This window comes from Ixodes scapularis, unplaced genomic scaffold (genome assembly GCF_016920785.2).
Source record: "Ixodes scapularis isolate PalLabHiFi unplaced genomic scaffold, ASM1692078v2 PGA_scaffold4__175_contigs__length_147842914, whole genome shotgun sequence".
NCBI lineage: Eukaryota > Metazoa > Arthropoda > Arachnida > Ixodida > Ixodidae > Ixodes > Ixodes scapularis.
The window spans coordinates 36,760,129-36,780,175 of NW_024609879.1; the positions used below are offsets into that span (position 1 = coordinate 36,760,129).

The window sequence follows — 20,047 nt, forward strand, 5'->3', positions numbered from 1 at the left end:
ACATATAGAAGCTACTGGCCGCGTTTCAAAGAGAGCAGAGCTTGACAGAGCAGGACCGGGCGGATGAACTTCGTGGAAAGCCTCAAAGGAGAAGCAAGGCCGCCCACATTCGAGCAGAAAAGAATCTGAGCATGCTAGTCAAAGAGTACGATCAAAGGTGCATGCTAGAGTACCTCCGCGGTTTCGCGCAATCACTGAGCCGTTAAATGTTTTGTTATATATATATATATATATATATATATATAGAACTGAGAAGAAAAATACCCTTAGTGAAAAACAGCAACAACGGAATATTTAATCTTCGACGTTTCGGCCGGAGTCCGGCCTTCGTCAGGAAGGCCTGACCGGCCTTCCTGACTGACGAAGGCCGGACTCCGGCCGAAACGTCGAAGATTAAATCGTCCGTTGTTGCTGTTTTTCACTAAGGGTTCTTTTTCTTCTCAGTTTTATACCCACGCCTTCGGCCTCCCGCCACCATGCCCGTTATATATATATATATATATATATATATATATATATATATATTATGGAACGGCAATCGATAAACAGCCATATTTTTGAAACTGTATCTTGCTTCTTCATTTCGAATTTGCAAAAATTGTACTTTTTAGACTTCCCACAGGTCTGCGTACTCAACCAATAAAATGACGTAAAGCGTTTGATCCGAGAAAACATCTGTTTGAAGATTCAAACACGGATCATTCCAAAGTCGGGCACATGCGCTCTCGTGACGCGCGGTCTAATGGCACGCGCTCTCGTGTCGTGGCGCTCTCCCGTCGTGCGCTCTGGTGTCGCGGCGCCCTGCTGTCGTGCACTCTCGTGTCGCGGCGCTCTCCTGTCGCACGCTCTCCCGTCGGCGCTCTGCTGTCGTGCACTCTCGTGTCGCGGCGCTCTCCTGTCGCACGCTCTCCGTCGGCGCTCTGCTGTCGTGCACTCTTGTGTCGCGGCGCTCTCCTGTCGCACGCTCTCCGTCGGCGCTCTGCTGTCGTGCACTCTCGTGTCGCGGCGCTCTCCTGTCGCACGCTCTCCGTCGGCGCTCTGCTGTCGTGCACTCTTGTGTCGCGGCGCTCTCCTGTCGCACGCTCTCCGTTGGCGCTCTGCTGTCGTGCACTCTCGTGTCGCGGCGCTCTCCTGTCGCACGCTCTCCCGTCGGCGCTCTGCTGTCGTGCACTCTCGTGTCGCGGCGCTCTCCTGTCGCACGCTCTCCGTCGGCGCTCTGCTGTCGTGCACTCTCGTGTCGCGGCGCTCTCCTGTCGCACGCTCTCCGTCGGCGCTCTGCTGTCGTGCACTCTCGTGTCGCGGCGCTCTCCTGTCGCACGCTCTCCCGTCGGCGCTCTGCTGTCGTGCACTCTCGTGTCGTGGCGCTCTCCTGTCGCACGCTCTCCGTCGGCGCTCTGCTGTCGTGCACTCTTGTGTCGCGGCGCTCTCCTGTCGCACGCTCTCCGTCGGCGCTCTGCTGTCGTGCACTCTCGTGTCGCAGCGCTCTCCTGTCGCACGCTCTCCGTCGGCGCTCTGCTGTCGTGCACTCCCGTGTCGCGGCGCTCTCCTGTCGCACGCTCTCCCGTCGGCGCTCTGCTGTCGTGCACTCTCGTGTCGCGGCGCTCTCCTGTCGCACACTCTCCCGTCGGCGCTCTGCTGTCGTGCACTCTCGTGTCGCGGCGCTCTCCTGTCGCACGCTCTCCCGTCGGCGCTCTGCTGTCGTGCACTCTCGTGTCGCGGCGCTCTCCTGTCGCACGCTCTCCCGTCGGCGCTCTGCAGTCGTGCACTCTCGTGTCGCGGCGCTCTCCTGTCGCACGCTCTCCCGTCGGCGCTCTGCAGTCGTGCACTCTCGTGTCGCGGCGCTCTCCTGTCGCACGCTCTCCCGTCGGCGCTCTGCTGTCGTGCACTCTCGTGTCGCGGCGCTCTCCTGTCGCACGCTCTCCGTCGGCGCTCTGCTGTCGTGCACTCTCGTGTCGCGGCGCTCTCCTGTCGCACGCTCTCCCGTCGGCGCTCTGCTGTCGTGCACTCTCGTGTCGCGGCGCTCTCCTGTCGCACGCTCTCCCGTCGGCGCTCTGCTGTCGTGCACTCTCGTGTCGCGGCGCTCTCCTGTCGCACGCTCTCCCGTCGGCGCTCTGCTGTCGTGCACTCTCGTGTCGCGGCGCTCTCCTGTCGCACGCTCTCCCGTCGGCGCTCTGCAGTCGTGCACTCTCGTGTCGCGGCGCTCTCCTGTCGCACGCTCTCCCGTCGGCGCTCTGCTGTCGTGCACTCTCGTGTCGCGGCGCTCTCCTGTCGCACGCTCTCCGTCGGCGCTCTGCTGTCGTGCACTCTCGTGTCGCGGCGCTCTCCTGTCGCACGCTCTCCCGTCGGCGCTCTGCTGTCGTGCACTCTCGTGTCGCGGCGCTCTCCTGTCGCACGCTCTCCGTCGGCGCTCTGCTGTCGTGCACTCTCGTGTCGCGGCGCTCTCCTGTCGCACGCTCTCCGTCGGCGCTCTGCTGTCGTGCACTCTCGTGTCGCGGCGCTCTCCTGTCGCACGCTCTCCCGTCGGCGCTCTGCTGTCGTGCACTCTCGTGTCGCGGCGCTCTCCTGTCGCACGCTCTCCCGTCGGCGCTCTGCTGTCGTGCACTCTCGTGTCGCGGCGCTCTCCTGTCGCACGCTCTCCCGTCGGCGCTCTGCAGTCGTGCACTCTTGTGTCGCGGCGCTCTCCTGTCGCACGCTCTCCCGTCGGCGCTCTGCTGTCGTGCACTCTCGTGTCGCGGCGCTCTCCTGTCGCACGCTCTCCGTCGGCGCTCTGCTGTCGTGCACTCTCGTGTCGCGGCGCTCTCCTGTCGCACGCTCTCCCGTCGGCGCTCTGCTGTCGTGCACTCTCGTGTCGCGGCGCTCTCCTGTCGCACGCTCTCCGTCGGCGCTCTGCTGTCGTGCACTCTCGTGTCGCGGCGCTCTCCTGTCGCACGCTCTCCGTCGGCGCTCTGCTGTCGTGCACTCTCGTGTCGCGGCGCTCTCCTGTCGCACGCTCTCCCGTCGGCGCTCTGCTGTCGTGCACTCTTGTGTCGCGGCGCTCTCCTGTCGCACGCTCTCCGTCGGCGCTCTGCTGTCGTGCACTCTCGTGTCGCGGCGCTCTCCTGTCGCACGCTCTCCCGTCGGCGCTCTGCTGTCGTGCACTCTCGTGTCGCGGCGCTCTCCTGTCGCACGCTCTCCGTCGGCGCTCTGCTGTCGTGCACTCTCGTGTCGCGGCGCTCTCCTGTCGCACGCTCTCCGTCGGCGCTCTGCTGTCGTGCACTCTCGTGTCGCGGCGCTCTCCTGTCGCACGCTCTCCGTCGGCGCTCTGCTGTCGTGCACTCTCGTGTCGCGGCGCTCTCCTGTCGCACGCTCTCCCGTCGGCGCTCTGCTGTCGTGCACTCTCGTGTCGCGGCGCTCTCCTGTCGCACGCTCTCCGTCGGCGCTCTGCTGTCGTGCACTCTTGTGTCGCGGCGCTCTCCTGTCGCACGCTCTCCGTCGGCGCTCTGCTGTCGTGCACTCTCGTGTCGCGGCGCTCTCCTGTCGCACGCTCTCCGTCGGCGCTCTGCTGTCGTGCACTCTCGTGTCGCGGCGCTCTCCTGTCGCACGCTCTCCCGTCGGCGCTCTGCTGTCGTGCACTCTCGTGTCGCGGCGCTCTCCTGTCGCACGCTCTCCCGTCGGCGCTCTGCTGTCGTGCACTCTCGTGTCGCGGCGCTCTCCTGTCGCACGCTCTCCCGTCGGCGCTCTGCTGTCGTGCACTCTCGTGTCGCGGCGCTCTCCTGTCGCACGCTCTCCCGTCGGCGCTCTGCTGTCGTGCACTCTCGTGTCGCGGCGCTCTCCTGTCGCACGCTCTCCCGTCGGCGCTCTGCTGTCGTGCACTCTCGTGTCGCGGCGCTCTCCTGTCGCACGCTCTCCCGTCGGCGCTCTGCTGTCGTGCACTCTCGTGTCGCGGCGCTCTCCTGTCGCACGCTCTCCCGTCGGCGCTCTGCTCTCGTGCACTCCCGTGTCGCGGCGCTCTCCTGTCGCACGCTCTCCCGTCGGCGCTCTGCTGTCGTGCACTCTCGTGTCGCGGCGCTCTCCTGTCGCACGCTCTCCCGTCGGCGCTCTGCTGTCGTGCACTCTCGTGTCGCGGCGCTCTCCTGTCGCACGCTCTCCCGTCGGCGCTCTGCTGTCGTGCACTCTCGTGTCGCGGCGCTCTCCTGTCGCACGCTCTCCCGTCGGCGCTCTGCAGTCGTGCACTCTCGTGTCGCGGCGCTCTCCTGTCGCACGCTCTCCCGTCGGCGCTCTGCAGTCGTGCACTCTCGTGTCGCGGCGCTCTCCTGTCGCACGCTCTCCCGTCGGCGCTCTGCTGTCGTGCACTCTCGTGTCGCGGCGCTCTCCTGTCGCACGCTCTCCCGTCGGCGCTCTGCTGTCGTGCACTCTCGTGTCGCGGCGCTCTCCTGTCGCACGCTCTTCCGTCGGCGCTCTGCTGTCGTGCACTCTCGTGTCGCGGCGCTCTCCTGTCGCACGCTCTCCCGTCGGCGCTCTGCTGTCGTGCACTCTCGTGTCGCGGCGCTCTCCTGTCGCACGCTCTCCCGTCGGCGCTCTGCAGTCGTGCACTATCGTGTCGCGGCGCTCTCCTGTCGCACGCTCTCCCGTCGGCGCTCTGCAGTCGTGCACTCTCGTGTCGCGGCGCTCTCCTGTCGCACGCTCTCCCGTCGGCGCTCTGCTGTCGTGCACTCTCGTGTCGCGGCGCTCTCCTGTCGCACGCTCTCCGTCGGCGCTCTGCTGTCGTGCACTCTCGTGTCGCGGCGCTCTCCTGTCGCACGCTCTCCCGTCGGCGCTCTGCTGTCGTGCACTCTCGTGTCGCGGCGCTCTCCTGTCGCACGCTCTCCCGTCGGCGCTCTGCTGTCGTGCACTCTCGTGTCGCGGCGCTCTCCTGTCGCACGCTCTCCCGTCGGCGCTCTGCTGTCGTGCACTCTCGTGTCGCGGCGCTCTCCTGTCGCACGCTCTCCGTCGGCGCTCTGCTGTCGTGCACTCTCGTGTCGCGGCGCTCTCCTGTCGCACGCTCTCCGTCGGCGCTCTGCTGTCGTGCACTCTCGTGTCGCGGCGCTCTCCTGTCGCACGCTCTCCCGTCGGCGCTCTGCTGTCGTGCACTCTCGTGTCGCGGCGCTCTCCTGTCGCACGCTCTCCGTCGGCGCTCTGCTGTCGTGCACTCTCGTGTCGCGGCGCTCTCCTGTCGCACGCTCTCCGTCGGCGCTCTGCTGTCGTGCACTCTCGTGTCGCGGCGCTCTCCTGTCGCACGCTCTCCGTCGGCGCTCTGCTGTCGTGCACTCTCGTGTCGCGGCGCTCTCCTGTCGCACGCTCTCCCGTCGGCGCTCTGCTGTCGTGCACTCTCGTGTCGCGGCGCTCTCCTGTCGCACGCTCTCCGTCGGCGCTCTGCTGTCGTGCACTCTCGTGTCGCGGCGCTCTCCTGTCGCACGCTCTCCCGTCGGCGCTCTGCTGTCGTGCACTCTCGTGTCGCGGCGCTCTCCTGTCGCACGCTCTCCCGTCGGCGCTCTGCTGTCGTGCACTCTCGTGTCGCGGCGCTCTCCTGTCGCACGCTCTCCCGTCGGCGCTCTGCTGTCGTGCACTCTCGTGTCGTGGCGCTCTCCTGTCGCACGCTCTCCCGTCGGCGCTCTGCTGTCGTGCACTCTCGTGTCGCGGCGCTCTCCTGTCGCACGCTCTCCCGTCGGCGCTCTGCTGTCGTGCACTCTCGTGTCGCGGCGCTCTCCTGTCGCACGCTCTCCCGTCGGCGCTCTGCTGTCGTGCACTCTCGTGTCGCGGCGCTCTCCTGTCGCACGCTCTCCGTCGGCGCTCTGCTGTCGTGCACTCTCGTGTCGCGGCGCTCTCCTGTCGCACGCTCTCCCGTCGGCGCTCTGCTGTCGTGCACTCTCGTGTCGCGGCGCTCTCCTGTCGCACGCTCTCCGTCGGCGCTCTGCTGTCGTGCACTCTCGTGTCGCGGCGCTCTCCTGTCGCACGCTCTCCCGTCGGCGCTCTGCTGTCGTGCACTCTCGTGTCGCGGCGCTCTCCTGTCGCACGCTCTCCCGTCGGCGCTCTGCTGTCGTGCACTCTCGTGTCGCGGCGCTCTCCTGTCGCACGCTCTCCCGTCGGCGCTCTGCTGTCGTGCACTCTCGTGTCGCGGCGCTCTCCTGTCGCACGCTCTCCCGTCGGCGCTCTGCTCTCGTGCACTCTCGTGTCGCGGCGCTCTCCTGTCGCACGCTCTCCCGTCGGCGCTCTGCTGTCGTGCACTCTCGTGTCGCGGCGCTCTCCTGTCGCACGCTCTCCCGTCGGCGCTCTGCTGTCGTGCACTCTCGTGTCGCGGCGCTCTCCTGTCGCACGCTCTCCCGTCGGCGCTCTGCTGTCGTGCTGTCGTGCACTCTCGTGTCGCGGCGCTCTCCTGTCGCAGGCTCTCCGTCGGCGCTCTGCTGTCGTGCACTCTCGTGTCGCGGCGCTCTCCTGTCGCACGCTCTACCCGTCGGCGCTCTGCTGTCGTGCACTCTCGTGTCGCGGCGCTCTCCTGTCGCACGCTCTCCCGTCGGCGCTCTGCTGTCGTGCACTCTCGTGTCGCGGCGCTCTCCTGTCGCAGGCTCTCCGTCGGCGCTCTGCTGTCGTGCACTCTCGTGTCGCGGCGCTCTCCTGTCGCACGCTCTACCCGTCGGCGCTCTGCTGTCGTGCACTCTCGTGTCGCGGCGCTCTCCTGTCGCACGCTCTCCCGTCGGCGCTCTGCTGTTGTGCACTCTCGTGTCGCGGCGCTCTCCTGTCGCACGCTCTCCCGTCGGCGCTCTGCTGTCGTGCACTCTCGTGTCGCGGCGCTCTCCTGTCGCATGCTCTCCCGTCGGCGCTCTGATGTCGTGCACTCTCGTGTCGCGGCGCTCTCCTGTCGCACGCTCTCCCGTCGGCGCTCTGCTGTCGTGCACTCTCGTGTCGCGGCGCTCTCCTGTCGCACGCTCTCCCGTCGGCGCTCTGCTGTCGTGCACTCTCGTGTCGCGGCGCTCTCCTGTCGCATGCTCTCCCGTCGGCGCTCTGCTGTCGTGCACTCTCGTGTCGCGGCGCTCTCCTGTCGCACGCTCTCCCGTCGGCGCTCTGCTGTCGTGCACTCTCGTGTCGCGGCGCTCTCCTGTCGCACGCTCTCCCGTCGGCGCTCTGCTGTTGTGCACTCTCGTGTCGCGGCGCTCTCCTGTCGCATGCTCTCCCGTCGGCGCTCTGATGTCGTGCACTCTCGTGTCGCGGCGCTCTCCTGTCGCACGCTCTACCCGTCGGCGCTCTGCTGTCGTGCACTCTCGTGTCGCGGCGCTCTCGTGTCGCACGCTCTACCCGTCGGCGCTCTGCTGTCGTGCACTCTCGTGTCGCGGCGCTCTCCTGTCGCACGCTCTCCCGTCGGCGCTCTGCTGTCGTGCACTCTCGTGTCGCGGCGCTCTCCTGTCGCACGCTCTACCCGTCGGCGCTCTGCTGTCGTGCACTCTCGTGTCGCGGCGCTCTCCTGTCGCACGCTCTCCCGTCGGCGCTCTGCTGTCGTGCACTCTCGTGTCGCGGCGCTCTCCTGTCGCACGCTCTCCCGTCGGCGCTCTGCTGTCGTGCACTCTCGTGTCGCGGCGCTCTCCTGTCGCACGCTCTACCCGTCGGCGCTCTGCTGTCGTGCACTCTCGTGTCGCGGCGCTCTCCTGTCGCACGCTCTCCCGTCGGCGCTCTGCTGTCGTGCACTCTCGTGTCGCGGCGCTCTCCTGTCGCACGCTCTACCCGTCGGCGCTCTGCTGTCGTGCACTCTCGTGTCGCGGCGCTCTCCTGTGGCAGGCTCTCCGTCGGCGCTCTGCTGTCGTGCACTCTCGTGTCGCGGCGCTCTCCTGTCGCACGCTCTACCCGTCGGCGCTCTGCTGTCGTGCACTCTCGTGTCGCGGCGCTCTCCTGTCGCACGCTCTCCCGTCGGCGCTCTGCTGTCGTGCACTCTCGTGTCGCGGCGCTCTCCTGTCGCAGGCTCTCCGTCGGCGCTCTGCTGTCGTGCACTCTCGTGTCGCGGCGCTCTCCTGTCGCACGCTCTCCCGTCGGCGCTCTGCTTTCGTGCACTCTCGTGTCGCGGCGCTCTCCTGTCGCACGCTCTCCCGTCGGCGCTCTGCTGTCGTGCACTCTCGTGTCGCGGCGCTCTCCTGTCGCAGGCTCTCCGTCGGCGCTCTGCTGTCGTGCACTCTCGTGTCGCGGCGCTCTCCTGTCGCACGCTCTCCCGTCGGCGCTCTGCTGTCGTGCACTCTCGTGTCGCGGCGCTCTCCTGTCGCACGCTCTACCCGTCGGCGCTCTGCTGTCGTGCACTCTCGTGTCGCGGCGCTCTCCTGTCGCACGCTCTCCCGTCGGCGCTCTGCTGTCGTGCACTCTCGTGTCGCGGCGCTCTCCTGTCGCACGCTCTCCCGTCGGCGCTCTGCTGCCGTGCACTCTCGTGTCGCGGCGCTCTCCTGTCGCACGCTCTCCCGTCGGCGCTCTGCTGTCGTGCACTCTCGTGTCGCGGCGCTCTCCTGTCGCACGCTCTCCCGTCGGCGCTCTGCTGTCGTGCACTCTCGTGTCGCGGCGCTCTCCTGTCGCACGCTCTCCCGTCGGCGCTCTGCTGTCGTGCACTCTCGTGTCGCGGCGCTCTCCTGTCGCACGCTCTCCCGTCGGCGCTCTGCTGTCGTGCACTCTCGTGTCGCGGCGCTCTCCTGTCTCACGCTCTCCCGTCGGCGCTCTGCTGTCGTGCACTCTCGTGTCGCGGCGCTCTCCTGTCGCAGGCTCTCCGTCGGCGCTCTGCTGTCGTGCACTCTCGTGTCGCGGCGCTCTCCTGTCGCACGCTCTCCCGTCGGCGCTCTGCTGTCGTGCACTCTCGTGTCGCGGCGCTCTCCTGTCGCACGCTCTACCCGTCGGCGCTCTGCTGTCGTGCACTCTCGTGTCGCGGCGCTCTCCTGTCGCACGCTCTCCCGTCGGCGCTCTGCTGTCGTGCACTCTCGTGTCGCGGCGCTCTCCTGTCGCACGCTCTCCCGTCGGCGCTCTGCTGTCGTGCACTCTCGTGTCGCGGCGCTCTCCTGTCGCACGCTCTCCCGTCGGCGCTCTGCTGTCGTGCACTCTCGTGTCGCGGCGCTCTCCTGTCGCAAGCTCTCCCGTCGGCGCTCTGCTGTCGTGCACTCTCGTGTCGCGGCGCTCTCCTGTCGCACGCTCTACCCTTCGGCGCTCTGCTGTCGTGCACTCTCGTGTCGCGGCGCTCTCCTGTCGCACGCTCTCCCGTCGGCGCTCTGCTGTCGTGCACTCTCGTGTCGCGGCGCTCTCCTGTCGCACACTCTCCCGTCGGCGCTCTACTGTAGTGCGCTCTCCTGTCAAACAGCCATCGTACTCGACATCGTAGGATGAAGCATTCACTTCTTAATTTCTTGCCAATTTATCTTCGGTAGTCGAAATTTGTCATTTACATTATCGGCGGGTGCTTAAAATATTGTGATTAGTCAACAGGCTGTTGAATAGACGATGTTTTTTTGTTTTCTTTCAGACGAGTTTAGTGGAAGCAACCAGTGGCGTACTAACTTGTTTTTGAGTGAGGGGTAATGATGGTAACCGCGCGACTGTGCGGCCTCCATTTGCGATCCATGACCCTGTCGCGTCAGCACGTGCGCATACATTTGCCGAATTTTGACCCATCTTTGCCATACTTTCCTTGTAAATTTGAGCTTGTGCCGATCTTTGCCGAGTCTGAAGTTCGACATATTCGGTCTATCACTAATTTTTGCGGCGCAGGCGATAGACACCCTAGCAACGACGCTCACGCCGGATTGACTGCTCGGCAGCGCGCGGGAACTTAAATTCCGGATTCGGACGGCGCGTGTATAACTCGAAACGCGTGACCCCCTCCCCCCCCCTCTCCCCACCTCCATTCACGCCGCTTCGCTGCGACAGTGTCCGGCTGCTAATTACTAAACTATTAACCTACTTCGCCCCCCCCCCCCCCTCCTTTTCTACCACCTACACGCAGCTTTGCAGCCGGCAACCCAAGCCTTGCTGTCCTCCATGCACATCCGTAAATAGGGTTCCATAGGATTTAGTTCAGTTATTATTCGTTAGACAACATTCGTTTTCTTCAGTGTTAACCGTGAAAAAGAAATGTCGTAAATATCGACAAATGCCTCGACAAGACAAAAGGCTCGAGGGAAAAAAAAAAAGTAAGCCCACATCCTGGGAACACGGATCTGCTATGTAGGCTGCAGACACTTGACAACTAAGTTTTGCTACCGCTGCAAAAACTCGCATTGACGGCGGCAGCGCCGTTGCTAGTGTTTGTATCGCCTGCGCGTTACAAATATGCCCCCGCGGGTCGGGGGGTGGTGCCCTTGGTATTCCTCGGGCGCCGCCGGCCAGTTTTTGCCCTGCTCAGTGGCGGCTGTTTCAGAGGGGCGGGTAGGGGGGTGTCAAAACACATGCCTTGTCCCCCCCCCCCCCCCTCCCTCTGAGAACTGGGGGGCAAGCACACCCCTTGCTTCCCCCCCCCCCCCCCCGGTTGGTACGCCCATGGAAGCAACGTTTTCCGGTCTTCCAGGTTAATCCTCCATACTCTGCTTAAGAATAATTTCCCAAATACTCTTTGACGTATATTGTTCAAAAAGAGAGGATGTATTTCTGGTTAAGGAAATATGTCCAACAGCTCATGAAATGCCTATCACCAACCATTGTTCCACAGATTAAGTTTCTGTTCGCGTCCGCGTTTCCCAATTTACACAGTTATGGGTCGTCGACTGCCCACGTTTCCCTGGGAGTCATCGGAAAAAGACGTAAGAAAGAAAGAGCGGAGAGAAGTCGGTCGTCGAAGCTGGTAGCCCACGAGGGGAGATTCCGGCTCTGCCATCATTCCTTCTAATGAAAATGAAATGAGTGGGGGCCTGTATACCTATTTGTGAGGTATTGGTCCACCCTTTAGTTTCCTCCTCGCACCTTGTGTTGCAAACATAGCCCATAAACCACGTTGCCCCGGTCTAGCAGTTGCAAAAGTCCAAAAATATTGGTACACTCGTTACAGCCGGTTCTATAGAGCCAGTTCCCCGAACTTTTACCGTCACATCGATGGGCGCTGCGTGCTTTGCGAGCGGTTCATAGAACGACAAGAACTTACCCAAGTGCTGTTGGGGTAGTTCCCATCAATGGTATACAAGCGGAAGGCGGGGTGTCCCGAACTGAAGGTGGTCACGCTGGGCGCCACGTAGGCTACGCCCACGGCCCGCTTGTCGTCGTCGTCGTAGAACAGCCTGAGTTCGTCCATGTGCGTGTGACCGAAGAACTGTCCACGAACGGTGTCTTGGAACCTGCGCACCAAATGCATGGTGCCTCAAAGCCAACTCGTGTCTTCACTTCGTGCTCGAATGCGGTCCGTCGATTAACGCCCGATGACGTCTCAAAAGTGTCGTGCTGCTGCCTGTCATTATCTTAAAGGCAGCACAACAGCAGAGGCGAATGCGGAAGGCGCATGTTCTGCGTCGCATCAGAATTAATTGGGGGGCTAGTTGGTTGAACATCAAGACGGTGGTTTTAAAAGCGCAAAGGACTAAGAAGAGAAGGAGGGGACAAAACAGAGCGCTCTGTCCTATCCCCTCCTTCTCTTCTTAGTCCTTTGCGCTTTTAAAACCACCGTCTAGAGGTCTGCATCGCGTTGATTTGTAGCCACATACGCGGAAGTAATCAAAGCAGATACGAGTCGGGGCGCTTTGTCGACTGCGACCTTCCCGCCCGTTCTCCTTTTTCGGCAGTACTTCTACGATCAACCGGCAGGATCGCGACATCCGATAGCTTGACGCATCGGTTCCTGTGAGAAAATATCTGGCCACTTTAGAACAACTTTTATGCATTGGACTGACAGGATGATACAAATAGCATTCGAATTCGTGTTCCAAGCACCGTACCGAATGTCTCGTATTTGGTATTTCTGTTTCGCCTGCTAACTTCTATAATGGGTCGATGACAATGTCAGAGGACTTTGCGTTGTTAGCGCAAGCCTCGTAGAGACATTTCTGTCTGAAATAAAATGTTCTCATAATAAACTTGACGGCAGTTATGATGGCTATGATGCTGATGCTGCTGCGGTTTTATCTTTGCAGTCGGCGAGATTAAAACAACTTTGTTTTATAGAACGAAGGGCCACTAATGGCGACGTGTAGTAGCTATAATGAAAACAGCGCGGTCCTTTTCCTGCCACGTCTTCGTTCCAGAAAGCATAACCTTGTTTTTTTAAGTAAAATATTAGCATAAGATCATTTGTTCGATATCAATAAAGTATTATCGCCGATTGAATATAGTGATAAACTTCAGGAAAAGACAGCATACAAAAAATTATTTGTACGAGATCTTGTCACCACTAAATTTAGTTAACTTACTCAAAGTGAAATAGTTAATTAGGATACTCAATTTTACAATGAACGCAAGATTGCGTGCGCTACCCCAGAAATGTATTGTTGGTACCTTGGAAAGCTATCTAGTTAATCTAGGTTCGGCGGTGGTCAAGTGGCGGCCTGTCCGTCTTTGCCGAGGCATGATTTCCCTAATACACAAAATACTACCGTTACCTCACTATTATTTTGTTGTAGTTTTCGCTCCAGACCTGAAGGCAGTCACCAGTTCCTGGTGGGATGTGACCGATGATGTGAACCTGCGCATGTCACAAAGGGTTACGGCGGACCCCCACGACGATATAAACTCGCGAAGTAAAAAAAAAACAAAAAACAAGAGGCAACCAGCTGAAAACTACCTTTGTGACGTTTGTCAGGACGCCCACAGCGCGAGTTGTAAAGATTTTAAGTTGATTTGAAACCTATCTTAGTTCTCGCAAACGCTATTCTCGCGCGTGGACAGACGTTAAGAGGCGCTGAAGCGAAGAACCGCTAGAAGAGAACGCCTGCGCCTTCATCCCAAGCATCCTTGCACTGTGCCCACGCATCGCCACCTCGACAGCGTCAGCGTCGCCGTCAGCGCGTCTTGCAGGTTCTCACAACGAGCTCGATGGTAGTATACGCGGCTTCACCAAAGCGGACGCGTCGGCCGGTTTGCGTCGACTTTCGTCGATCTTCAGCTTGCTTGCCGCTTTGGACGGTTCGGACATAGGTTTATTACAATGCACGCTAGAGGTTTAATTGTCGCTAGTGTCTACGGAAATTCCGGCTTTAATTTGAAAGAGACAACGACCAGTCTATTGTCGCGGTCTTCCTCTGTATTCCTACGGGAAAACGCGCGCGCATTACATATCTTTGCCGGAAAATAAAAGGAAGACACTTTATAGCTTGGGTTGTAGCGAAAAGTAGGTATATTGATTAATGTTCTAAAAGCGCGATTGCTTTAGTTACAGTAAAATTTTTTATCTTTAGCTTGCCAGTCCTCCGGGTCCAATCCTATGTTACGCAGTAAGTTTTTTTAAAGACAAGCGAAGAGCCTACGCAACAATAGCAGTTGAATGTAATCTAAGAATTTTTCAAGGTGCGCCGAAACCGCGAAGGGATTAATATTGATAATCTACGAGATTTATGTGCCACTAACATGACCTCCATTTAGGAGCTTTTAGATGCAAGTAAGACAGTAAATGTGCGCCACTTATAAAAGGTGCTGCTTATTTGATTACAGCAATGACTTAACTGACGATAAAAGTATTTTGGATTTTTTCCTTTAAAAAAATTTTTTTTCTAATATTACGTTTTTCAAGTCAGAAAAAAAAATATTTTTCTACCTGGACATGAGTGGATAAAAATAAGACAAATATTATTTATTGGAAGCCGCACTCATTAATCAGTTTGTAATTTATGTTCACCGTCTGCATGCACAGGTAAGTACTGATACAGTGTTGGTGCGTATACTATTGACGTTTCTCTCGATATTCGAGATGACTTTTGTTTCTTTGGCACGTAAACAACCCTGGGAGAAAGCACCAATGCCGCATTCGCGCCTACAGTGTCAGGAGGTGTGCGTAAACGCGAGTATACTTAGCTATATTTGAACTGCAATGTAAGCCATTATTTTAAACGACAAAAACAAATAGCTGACCAATATTTTATATGCACTACTGACACATGTTTTAATCTACATATAAACAAGTAATGCTTTGTGCAATTCGTTTTTGCAATCAAAGAATGGGCACCCACCTTTCCCGATGTACTACCGGAAGTCGAGATTTGACTGGTTGTGCTCTGCCTTAATTTGAAACCGCGCACCATCGCCAGCTAAACCACTAGCGTATAATATTATAACCCTATGGGGTCTGAGATCTACCGAAGATGACGTCATACGCAGAAGTTGTTTGCTGTGGGGTATTGTTTGAACACGCCCGGGAATCCTGCATAATCGAACGCAATAAAGTACTGCATGGGCCTCCTGCGTTTCCCATGGGGCGCTACGACACGCGATTTGCTTACAAATAATGTTTGGTACAAAGTTGCGCGTCTCAATCTGGCACACGTGATACAGTTTACGTGCCTGGTGCGCACCGCTATGACGGAAGAAAGCAAAGAAACAGCAAAAATTTGAACGCCTCCATAGCATCAGTAAAAGCTAATTTCTCTCGACTGTGTGAAAGTAGTGACATACAGTATAGTCGCCATTTTTGATCAGGGAATGAGAAGTTCTTCCTTACCCTTCGTGTCTTGGTGAACCGATCTAAATACTCTGGTGACGGGTAGCTTTATAGAGACGTTTCTTGTATACCAAGATTTCAATAACCACACACCGGCAAAACTAGCGCACATTTTTGCGCCGCCACCCCATGCGGCCCTGGTGCTTGACGGCATTTAAAAATAATATTTTTATCTTTAAATACGCAAGACCAACAATACCATTGAAGATATCCGTTGAAATAAGCATCAGTCATAAGTGGATTCTATGCACGGCTCCAAAGACGCACATATTCGCGAGGAACGCATTCAGTACGATGATGCTCCAGAGCCATCGTGATGCGACTGGTTTAGAACGACCCTTTCGAAGCTTCGAAAATGTGAATAGACTGAAATGGCGTTTTCATGGAAGCTGAAATTTATCAGTCCATCACCTTGTGGGGTGGAGTCGTCTGTACGTTAGTGTCCGTTTGTGTCCGGCTAGCAGGCATGGACAAAACGACGCTCTTATCACAAGATTCAATGACTTGATTCAAAGGTCTGACGCTAAGAGCGTGAGCCAAGCCACGCCATGTGCCTCCTGCGTTACACAGGAGATGCGGCTAAAAGGACTTGTGGAGACTTGTTTTGGGTATTAGAAACTTGAGCGTCTCAAGCTTTGACACATATAGAAGTGTCCCTGCTCAACTGCGGGACACGAGATCACGTGGAAAATACAGATAAACAACGAAACTTCGAACGTCATCGAAGTACATGTCAAAGCTGAGACGCTACGAGTCTGAGCCGAGAAATGTCGCAGCACGCGTTCCAAAGTAAAAATAAAAATTAAAACAAAAACAAAAAACGTTGGGACGCTAGATGCTATGACATTACCACCCAGAGATAGGAGACGCGTATCCTAGCGGTGATGGCATAAATGTGGCACATTCGATTGTCTTGCAGCGTTGAATCTAGCCGATATCGAACGCCTAAAGGGTTTTGTCCTTTCTTCAGCACCACATAGAAAGAAAAAAGAGCCAGCCAACATGTCATAACTAGTGCGAGGTCCATGCAGGTGAACTTGTACTACCCACAATCAGGGCGCCAGAGTTTGTTCATGGCTTCATCGTAGGAGGCCTATTTCACGCCGTCTCAAAGTAAAAAAAAAAACGTAGAAAAAAAAGAAGCGCCACGACGACAGATATCCTTAAGTTATCACTCAGAAAGGGGAGACGCCCGCCATGGTGGTGGTGGCGGGAATACCGCATTTTCGTTTGTTTGATGGCCTAGAACGTGACCATTTCCGGTCTACGAAAGGTGTTTTCCTCCTACAGCACTATAAAAAAACAATCTCAGCGAAGGCGTTATATTTACTGCAAAGCCCGACCGGGCGAACTTGTACTACCCTAAGAGAGGGCGCCACAGTTTGTTACCCGCTCCAGCTCAGGAGGTGCAACGTCTCACTTTCAGCGCATTCGTACTGAAATACGGTCATCGTCGTCCTCGAAGTTTGTCTAGTTTAGCATAGTTTTCATCGTTCCCAGCAAGACAATAAGCGAAGGGCGTGTCTTTCAAACTGAAATGAATCAATACCATCAGAAAACAAGTTCTACAACTCCCCTCCTTGAACGTCGTCACAGGTGGATTCTTGCAGCGCCACCTAGGTCGCATCAATGTCGCCAACCTCTCACAAGAGCGTCGTTAGCACGCAGATATCCCAAGACGGACGTGCCTGTCGCTTTTCGGGAAAACTCGTTAAGCGTCAGTATGTTTGCCTCATTGGTGCGGAGTCGGGAATCTACTACCAAAGGCGCCATGGGCAGGCCTTGGATTTTAGGTGGTATGAATAAACTCGTATTTCACGGTATTTGGATTTTGTTGGAGCTTGCACCTTTTCTCCTCGTGATTCCGACTCCTGCAGCTGTTCGACGAGCCACAGAAGTTCCTCTGCAGGATCTGTGATATCCAGCAAAATCCACCTGCGGAAAAGCGTGTGCAGAGAATTATGTAGACAGGTGATATCGCCTGCAGAGTAAATCTCTGACAAGTTTCTTTACCACAATGGGCTTTCTTTCTAGCATCGAGCGCCATTTGGGGGCTTGTCTCGGAACTAGAAGCAAAGGGCGGTCTAACGTACCTCCAGACAACAGAGCACGTTGTCATCGTACCGCTGTATTGTTGTTGTTTTGTTCTCTGTATGTTGCATTTTATTGATGCTCAAAAATGGATCGTCAAAAATACAACATAGGCGCAAAGATAGGTGCTGACAGCATGGATCGCGCGGGACAAAGCACCCCGAGGATGGTCAACGCGAGAAGAAACATTCCAATGGTTTGTGGATCTGGGACGCGGCGCTCATTACGCCCCACCCCATCGCGCGTGCGCAGTGCTTCTGTTTACTCGTAAAGCGACCGAGTGCAAACCGGCGAAGCCTGCGATTTCGGCGCCAGAAAAATACACAGCCCGGCTGCGTAAAAAGAGGCAGAAGGAGCGGCAGGTTTAAAAAAAAATAAAAAAAATCTTGAGGGCAGCGCAACACTATTTTTTTTTTTCGCGAGATTCTTCAAAAAGAAAGAAAACATGCTTGACATTTTATTTGATGTTTGCATGATTATGAGCTCAGTGTATGGGCAATGAATGCTGCGTCGTGAGGAAAAATAGGCGGCACACACAACAAAAGTGTAAAACCGTACGATATCACAAAAAAAAAATAAAGCGACGTTTTGGAAGTGTTAGCGCAAATCTATGAGATAGCCAAAAACCTTTTATATTATTTATGTCATGTTCTGTCTTTCTGTCACTCCCAGTTTTTACAGCCAGTTCGGTTGCCGATGTGCACGATGTTACCCTGTGTAGTAGGCTATGATAATACACAAGGGGTCGTTCCCAGAAAAACAAACATTAAGTAGGAATCACTCCGAAAACTTACCAATTAAGGTTGTAGCAGTAATTCATGTTCAGAGAAACAATCTTAAGTCCAGGAAAAGCTTTTGTAGCATAGAAACCTCCCCTGAAAGAAGATCGCGCTCGATAGTGCACACTTTATAACATGTTAGGAATCTGAACAGGAGTCAACCGGAAAGGTGACGGAATTCACAATGTCAAAGGATGATTTATAACACTAATGTAATAAAATCACAGCCTTTAAAAAATAAAAGAAGTTATTTTTTATAAGTAAAATAACGTAACGGCACAAGCGAGCTGGACAAGAATAATGATAATCCCTGGAGAGGGCGAGCAAGGGAAACAAAGGAGAAACACAAATCTATAATCACAGCAAGCCCTATTGAAAATGCACCCTTCAACCTTCATGTTTTATGCGACCCTCTCAGCACTCCAGACCCCTGCGGCCTTTTAAACTCTTTTAGCCCTTTAAACCCACTCAGCCCTTTAAACCCACTCAGCCCTTTGGACCCTTCAGCCTTTCGGATCCTTTTAGCCCTTCGAGCCTTTAGGCTCCAAAGTGACTTTGGACCATATACAAAAAATTCACTTTAAGACGTTCTTTGAAATTTATTTCTGACATTGAGATTTACATACATGCTGAAACTCAGAAAGCAGATAGGAAAAATAGCAATTTATCAGCGCACAGAAGCATATTAAGGGCCTGTTGTACCAACACCACTTAGCGCAAATTGGACCTAAGCCAAAAATCTGAGATGAGTTTCGGTTTCGTTTTTATGCATGAAATTCGCTTATCGCCAAACCTAGCACCAAACCACGCTTATAGTGAGCGCCTAAGAATGAGGGCTTTGATATTGCTTGATTTTAATCGCAGATCTAAACCATGGCGACTGTTTTTTGACGCTCGATGCGGTGGACGAAAGTTATTGTAAAAAGTGTTTTAGGGTACAACACCATATATTCTCCACAAAATTACCATTGCTAAATGCGAGGATGCAAAATATTCTTGTGTGAAGTATTTATCGACCCCTGTTTTCAAGTTGGCTCTCCACTCTGGGTGCGTGTTAGCCCTAACTGGTGAATTCACGTACGTAGCTGTGGGGCTCACGTCAGTCTTCTGGTTGGTTCTTCTGTTAACGTGCTTATTCGTATGTACTTATTGGCGCATATTTGTAACGTATTGCTATTTGCAACCTTGTTTATTTCGCTTGCAACGCATATTCTTTATTTCGATCGGCATGTTGAAAAGCGGCAGTGTTTGTTCTCTCCTGTTAGCTTATTGTCAACACTTCTGCGGTTCTCATCAGATTTCGGCGAACGGCTGATTTAAATAATAAAGCAACGAAAACGCCCTTCAGATAGTTTTTCGAGATTTTGGACAATCTTCGGCGAAGTTTCCCGGTCTCGACAGTATAATCTTAGCATGGGAAAACTGTGTCGTTCCCCAATCATACCTTTTATGAAGACCGCGCTTTGTAGAGGCGATGCGAAACTTAGAGGCGACGAGAAAGAGAGGCAATGTGTAGCGATATACAAAAGAAAGAGAAAAAATTATGTCTAGCGACATGCCGGAAAAACACTTGCTTAATAATCCCAATGGTCTGGGTTCGACTCATGCCTGGCGGAAACGCGTTTTACTGCAATGGCCTCTTCCCGCCCCTCTCCAAACCAATCATTTTCCATCCTCGCGGACAGGCTTTTATACAGGCTTCACTTTCGAGCGGCACGAATAGCCGAACACCTGGCCAAAGAAAGGTTCGCGTATATGTAGCCTGCTTTTTCACAAAATTTCACCGCTTCGAAGAAGCCGAGGGCTCATTGGGATGGCGTGCGAGCTAGCACAAAAAGGGTGACCGCACGTCCACTTTTTGAGGACTGCTTCTGCCGTCCACTCTTTTTGTCATAATGAATGACCATGTCCCGTTCACGGGACAAGATTTTTGTATTTTTGGTTTTTTCCCATATAAGTGTGCAGACTTTTTCAACCGAGTCTGGCAGGATACTGTTCTGCTTAGGAAAATTCCGTCGTCGACGAAGAACCTGATGCAGGACCTTCCAATTTAGTGCATGGAACTGAACTGTGAGTGTGACTGTTAATTAGGCCCTGCGCCTTAGTGCAATTTGCTAACGCTTTAAAAGAAGAGCTGTTATTTTATTAAATTCATTTTAGCAATCTCAATCTTTATAACGCCCCCCCGCCCCCCCTTCCACCGCAGGGATGTCTCGTTTCGTACCTTGAGGAACGTGGTCACCCTAAGTATATACGAAACATCACACCCAGTACCTTTCATAGCACCTTTCAAGTGCAACACTATAAATGGGATCATTTTCAAAGTGATTTCAATATATAGGCTCTTATTTAAGTAGAAGTTTTGCAGGAGTGTATGAAAGGAGTGTTGCAAAGAATTTTCTACTTGCAGTGCGATGAGAAGAAGGCTGTCAAAACGAGACACCCCTTTTTAGAGTGCTTGTAGCGCACATGGTGCGTTCGTGTGCTCCGGTCATTTTGCCATGAAAGTTGCTCACGCGGGTCACCTCTCCAGTTACTGACGGGGTGAAAATGGCAGAGAGGTGTTTCAGTGGTTCCA

The 20,047-nt window shown here is 55.7% G+C and overlaps 1 protein-coding gene across 1 annotated transcript in view; it reads right to left on the reverse strand.

Annotated features, from left to right (window-relative positions):
• The window catches only part of LOC115313573 (sphingomyelin phosphodiesterase-like), a 134,533-nt gene that overhangs the window by 23,506 nt on the left and 90,980 nt on the right, over positions 1–20,047 (reverse strand). The window contains exons 7-10 of the mRNA XM_042293319.1: positions 17,485–17,565; positions 16,447–16,534; positions 12,549–12,631; positions 11,105–11,294 (exon numbers count right to left, since the gene is read on the reverse strand). Of these exons, the coding sequence (XP_042149253.1) occupies positions 11,105–11,294; positions 12,549–12,631; positions 16,447–16,534; positions 17,485–17,565 (442 nt within the window). The remainder of the gene's footprint in view (positions 1–11,104; positions 11,295–12,548; positions 12,632–16,446; positions 16,535–17,484; positions 17,566–20,047) is intronic.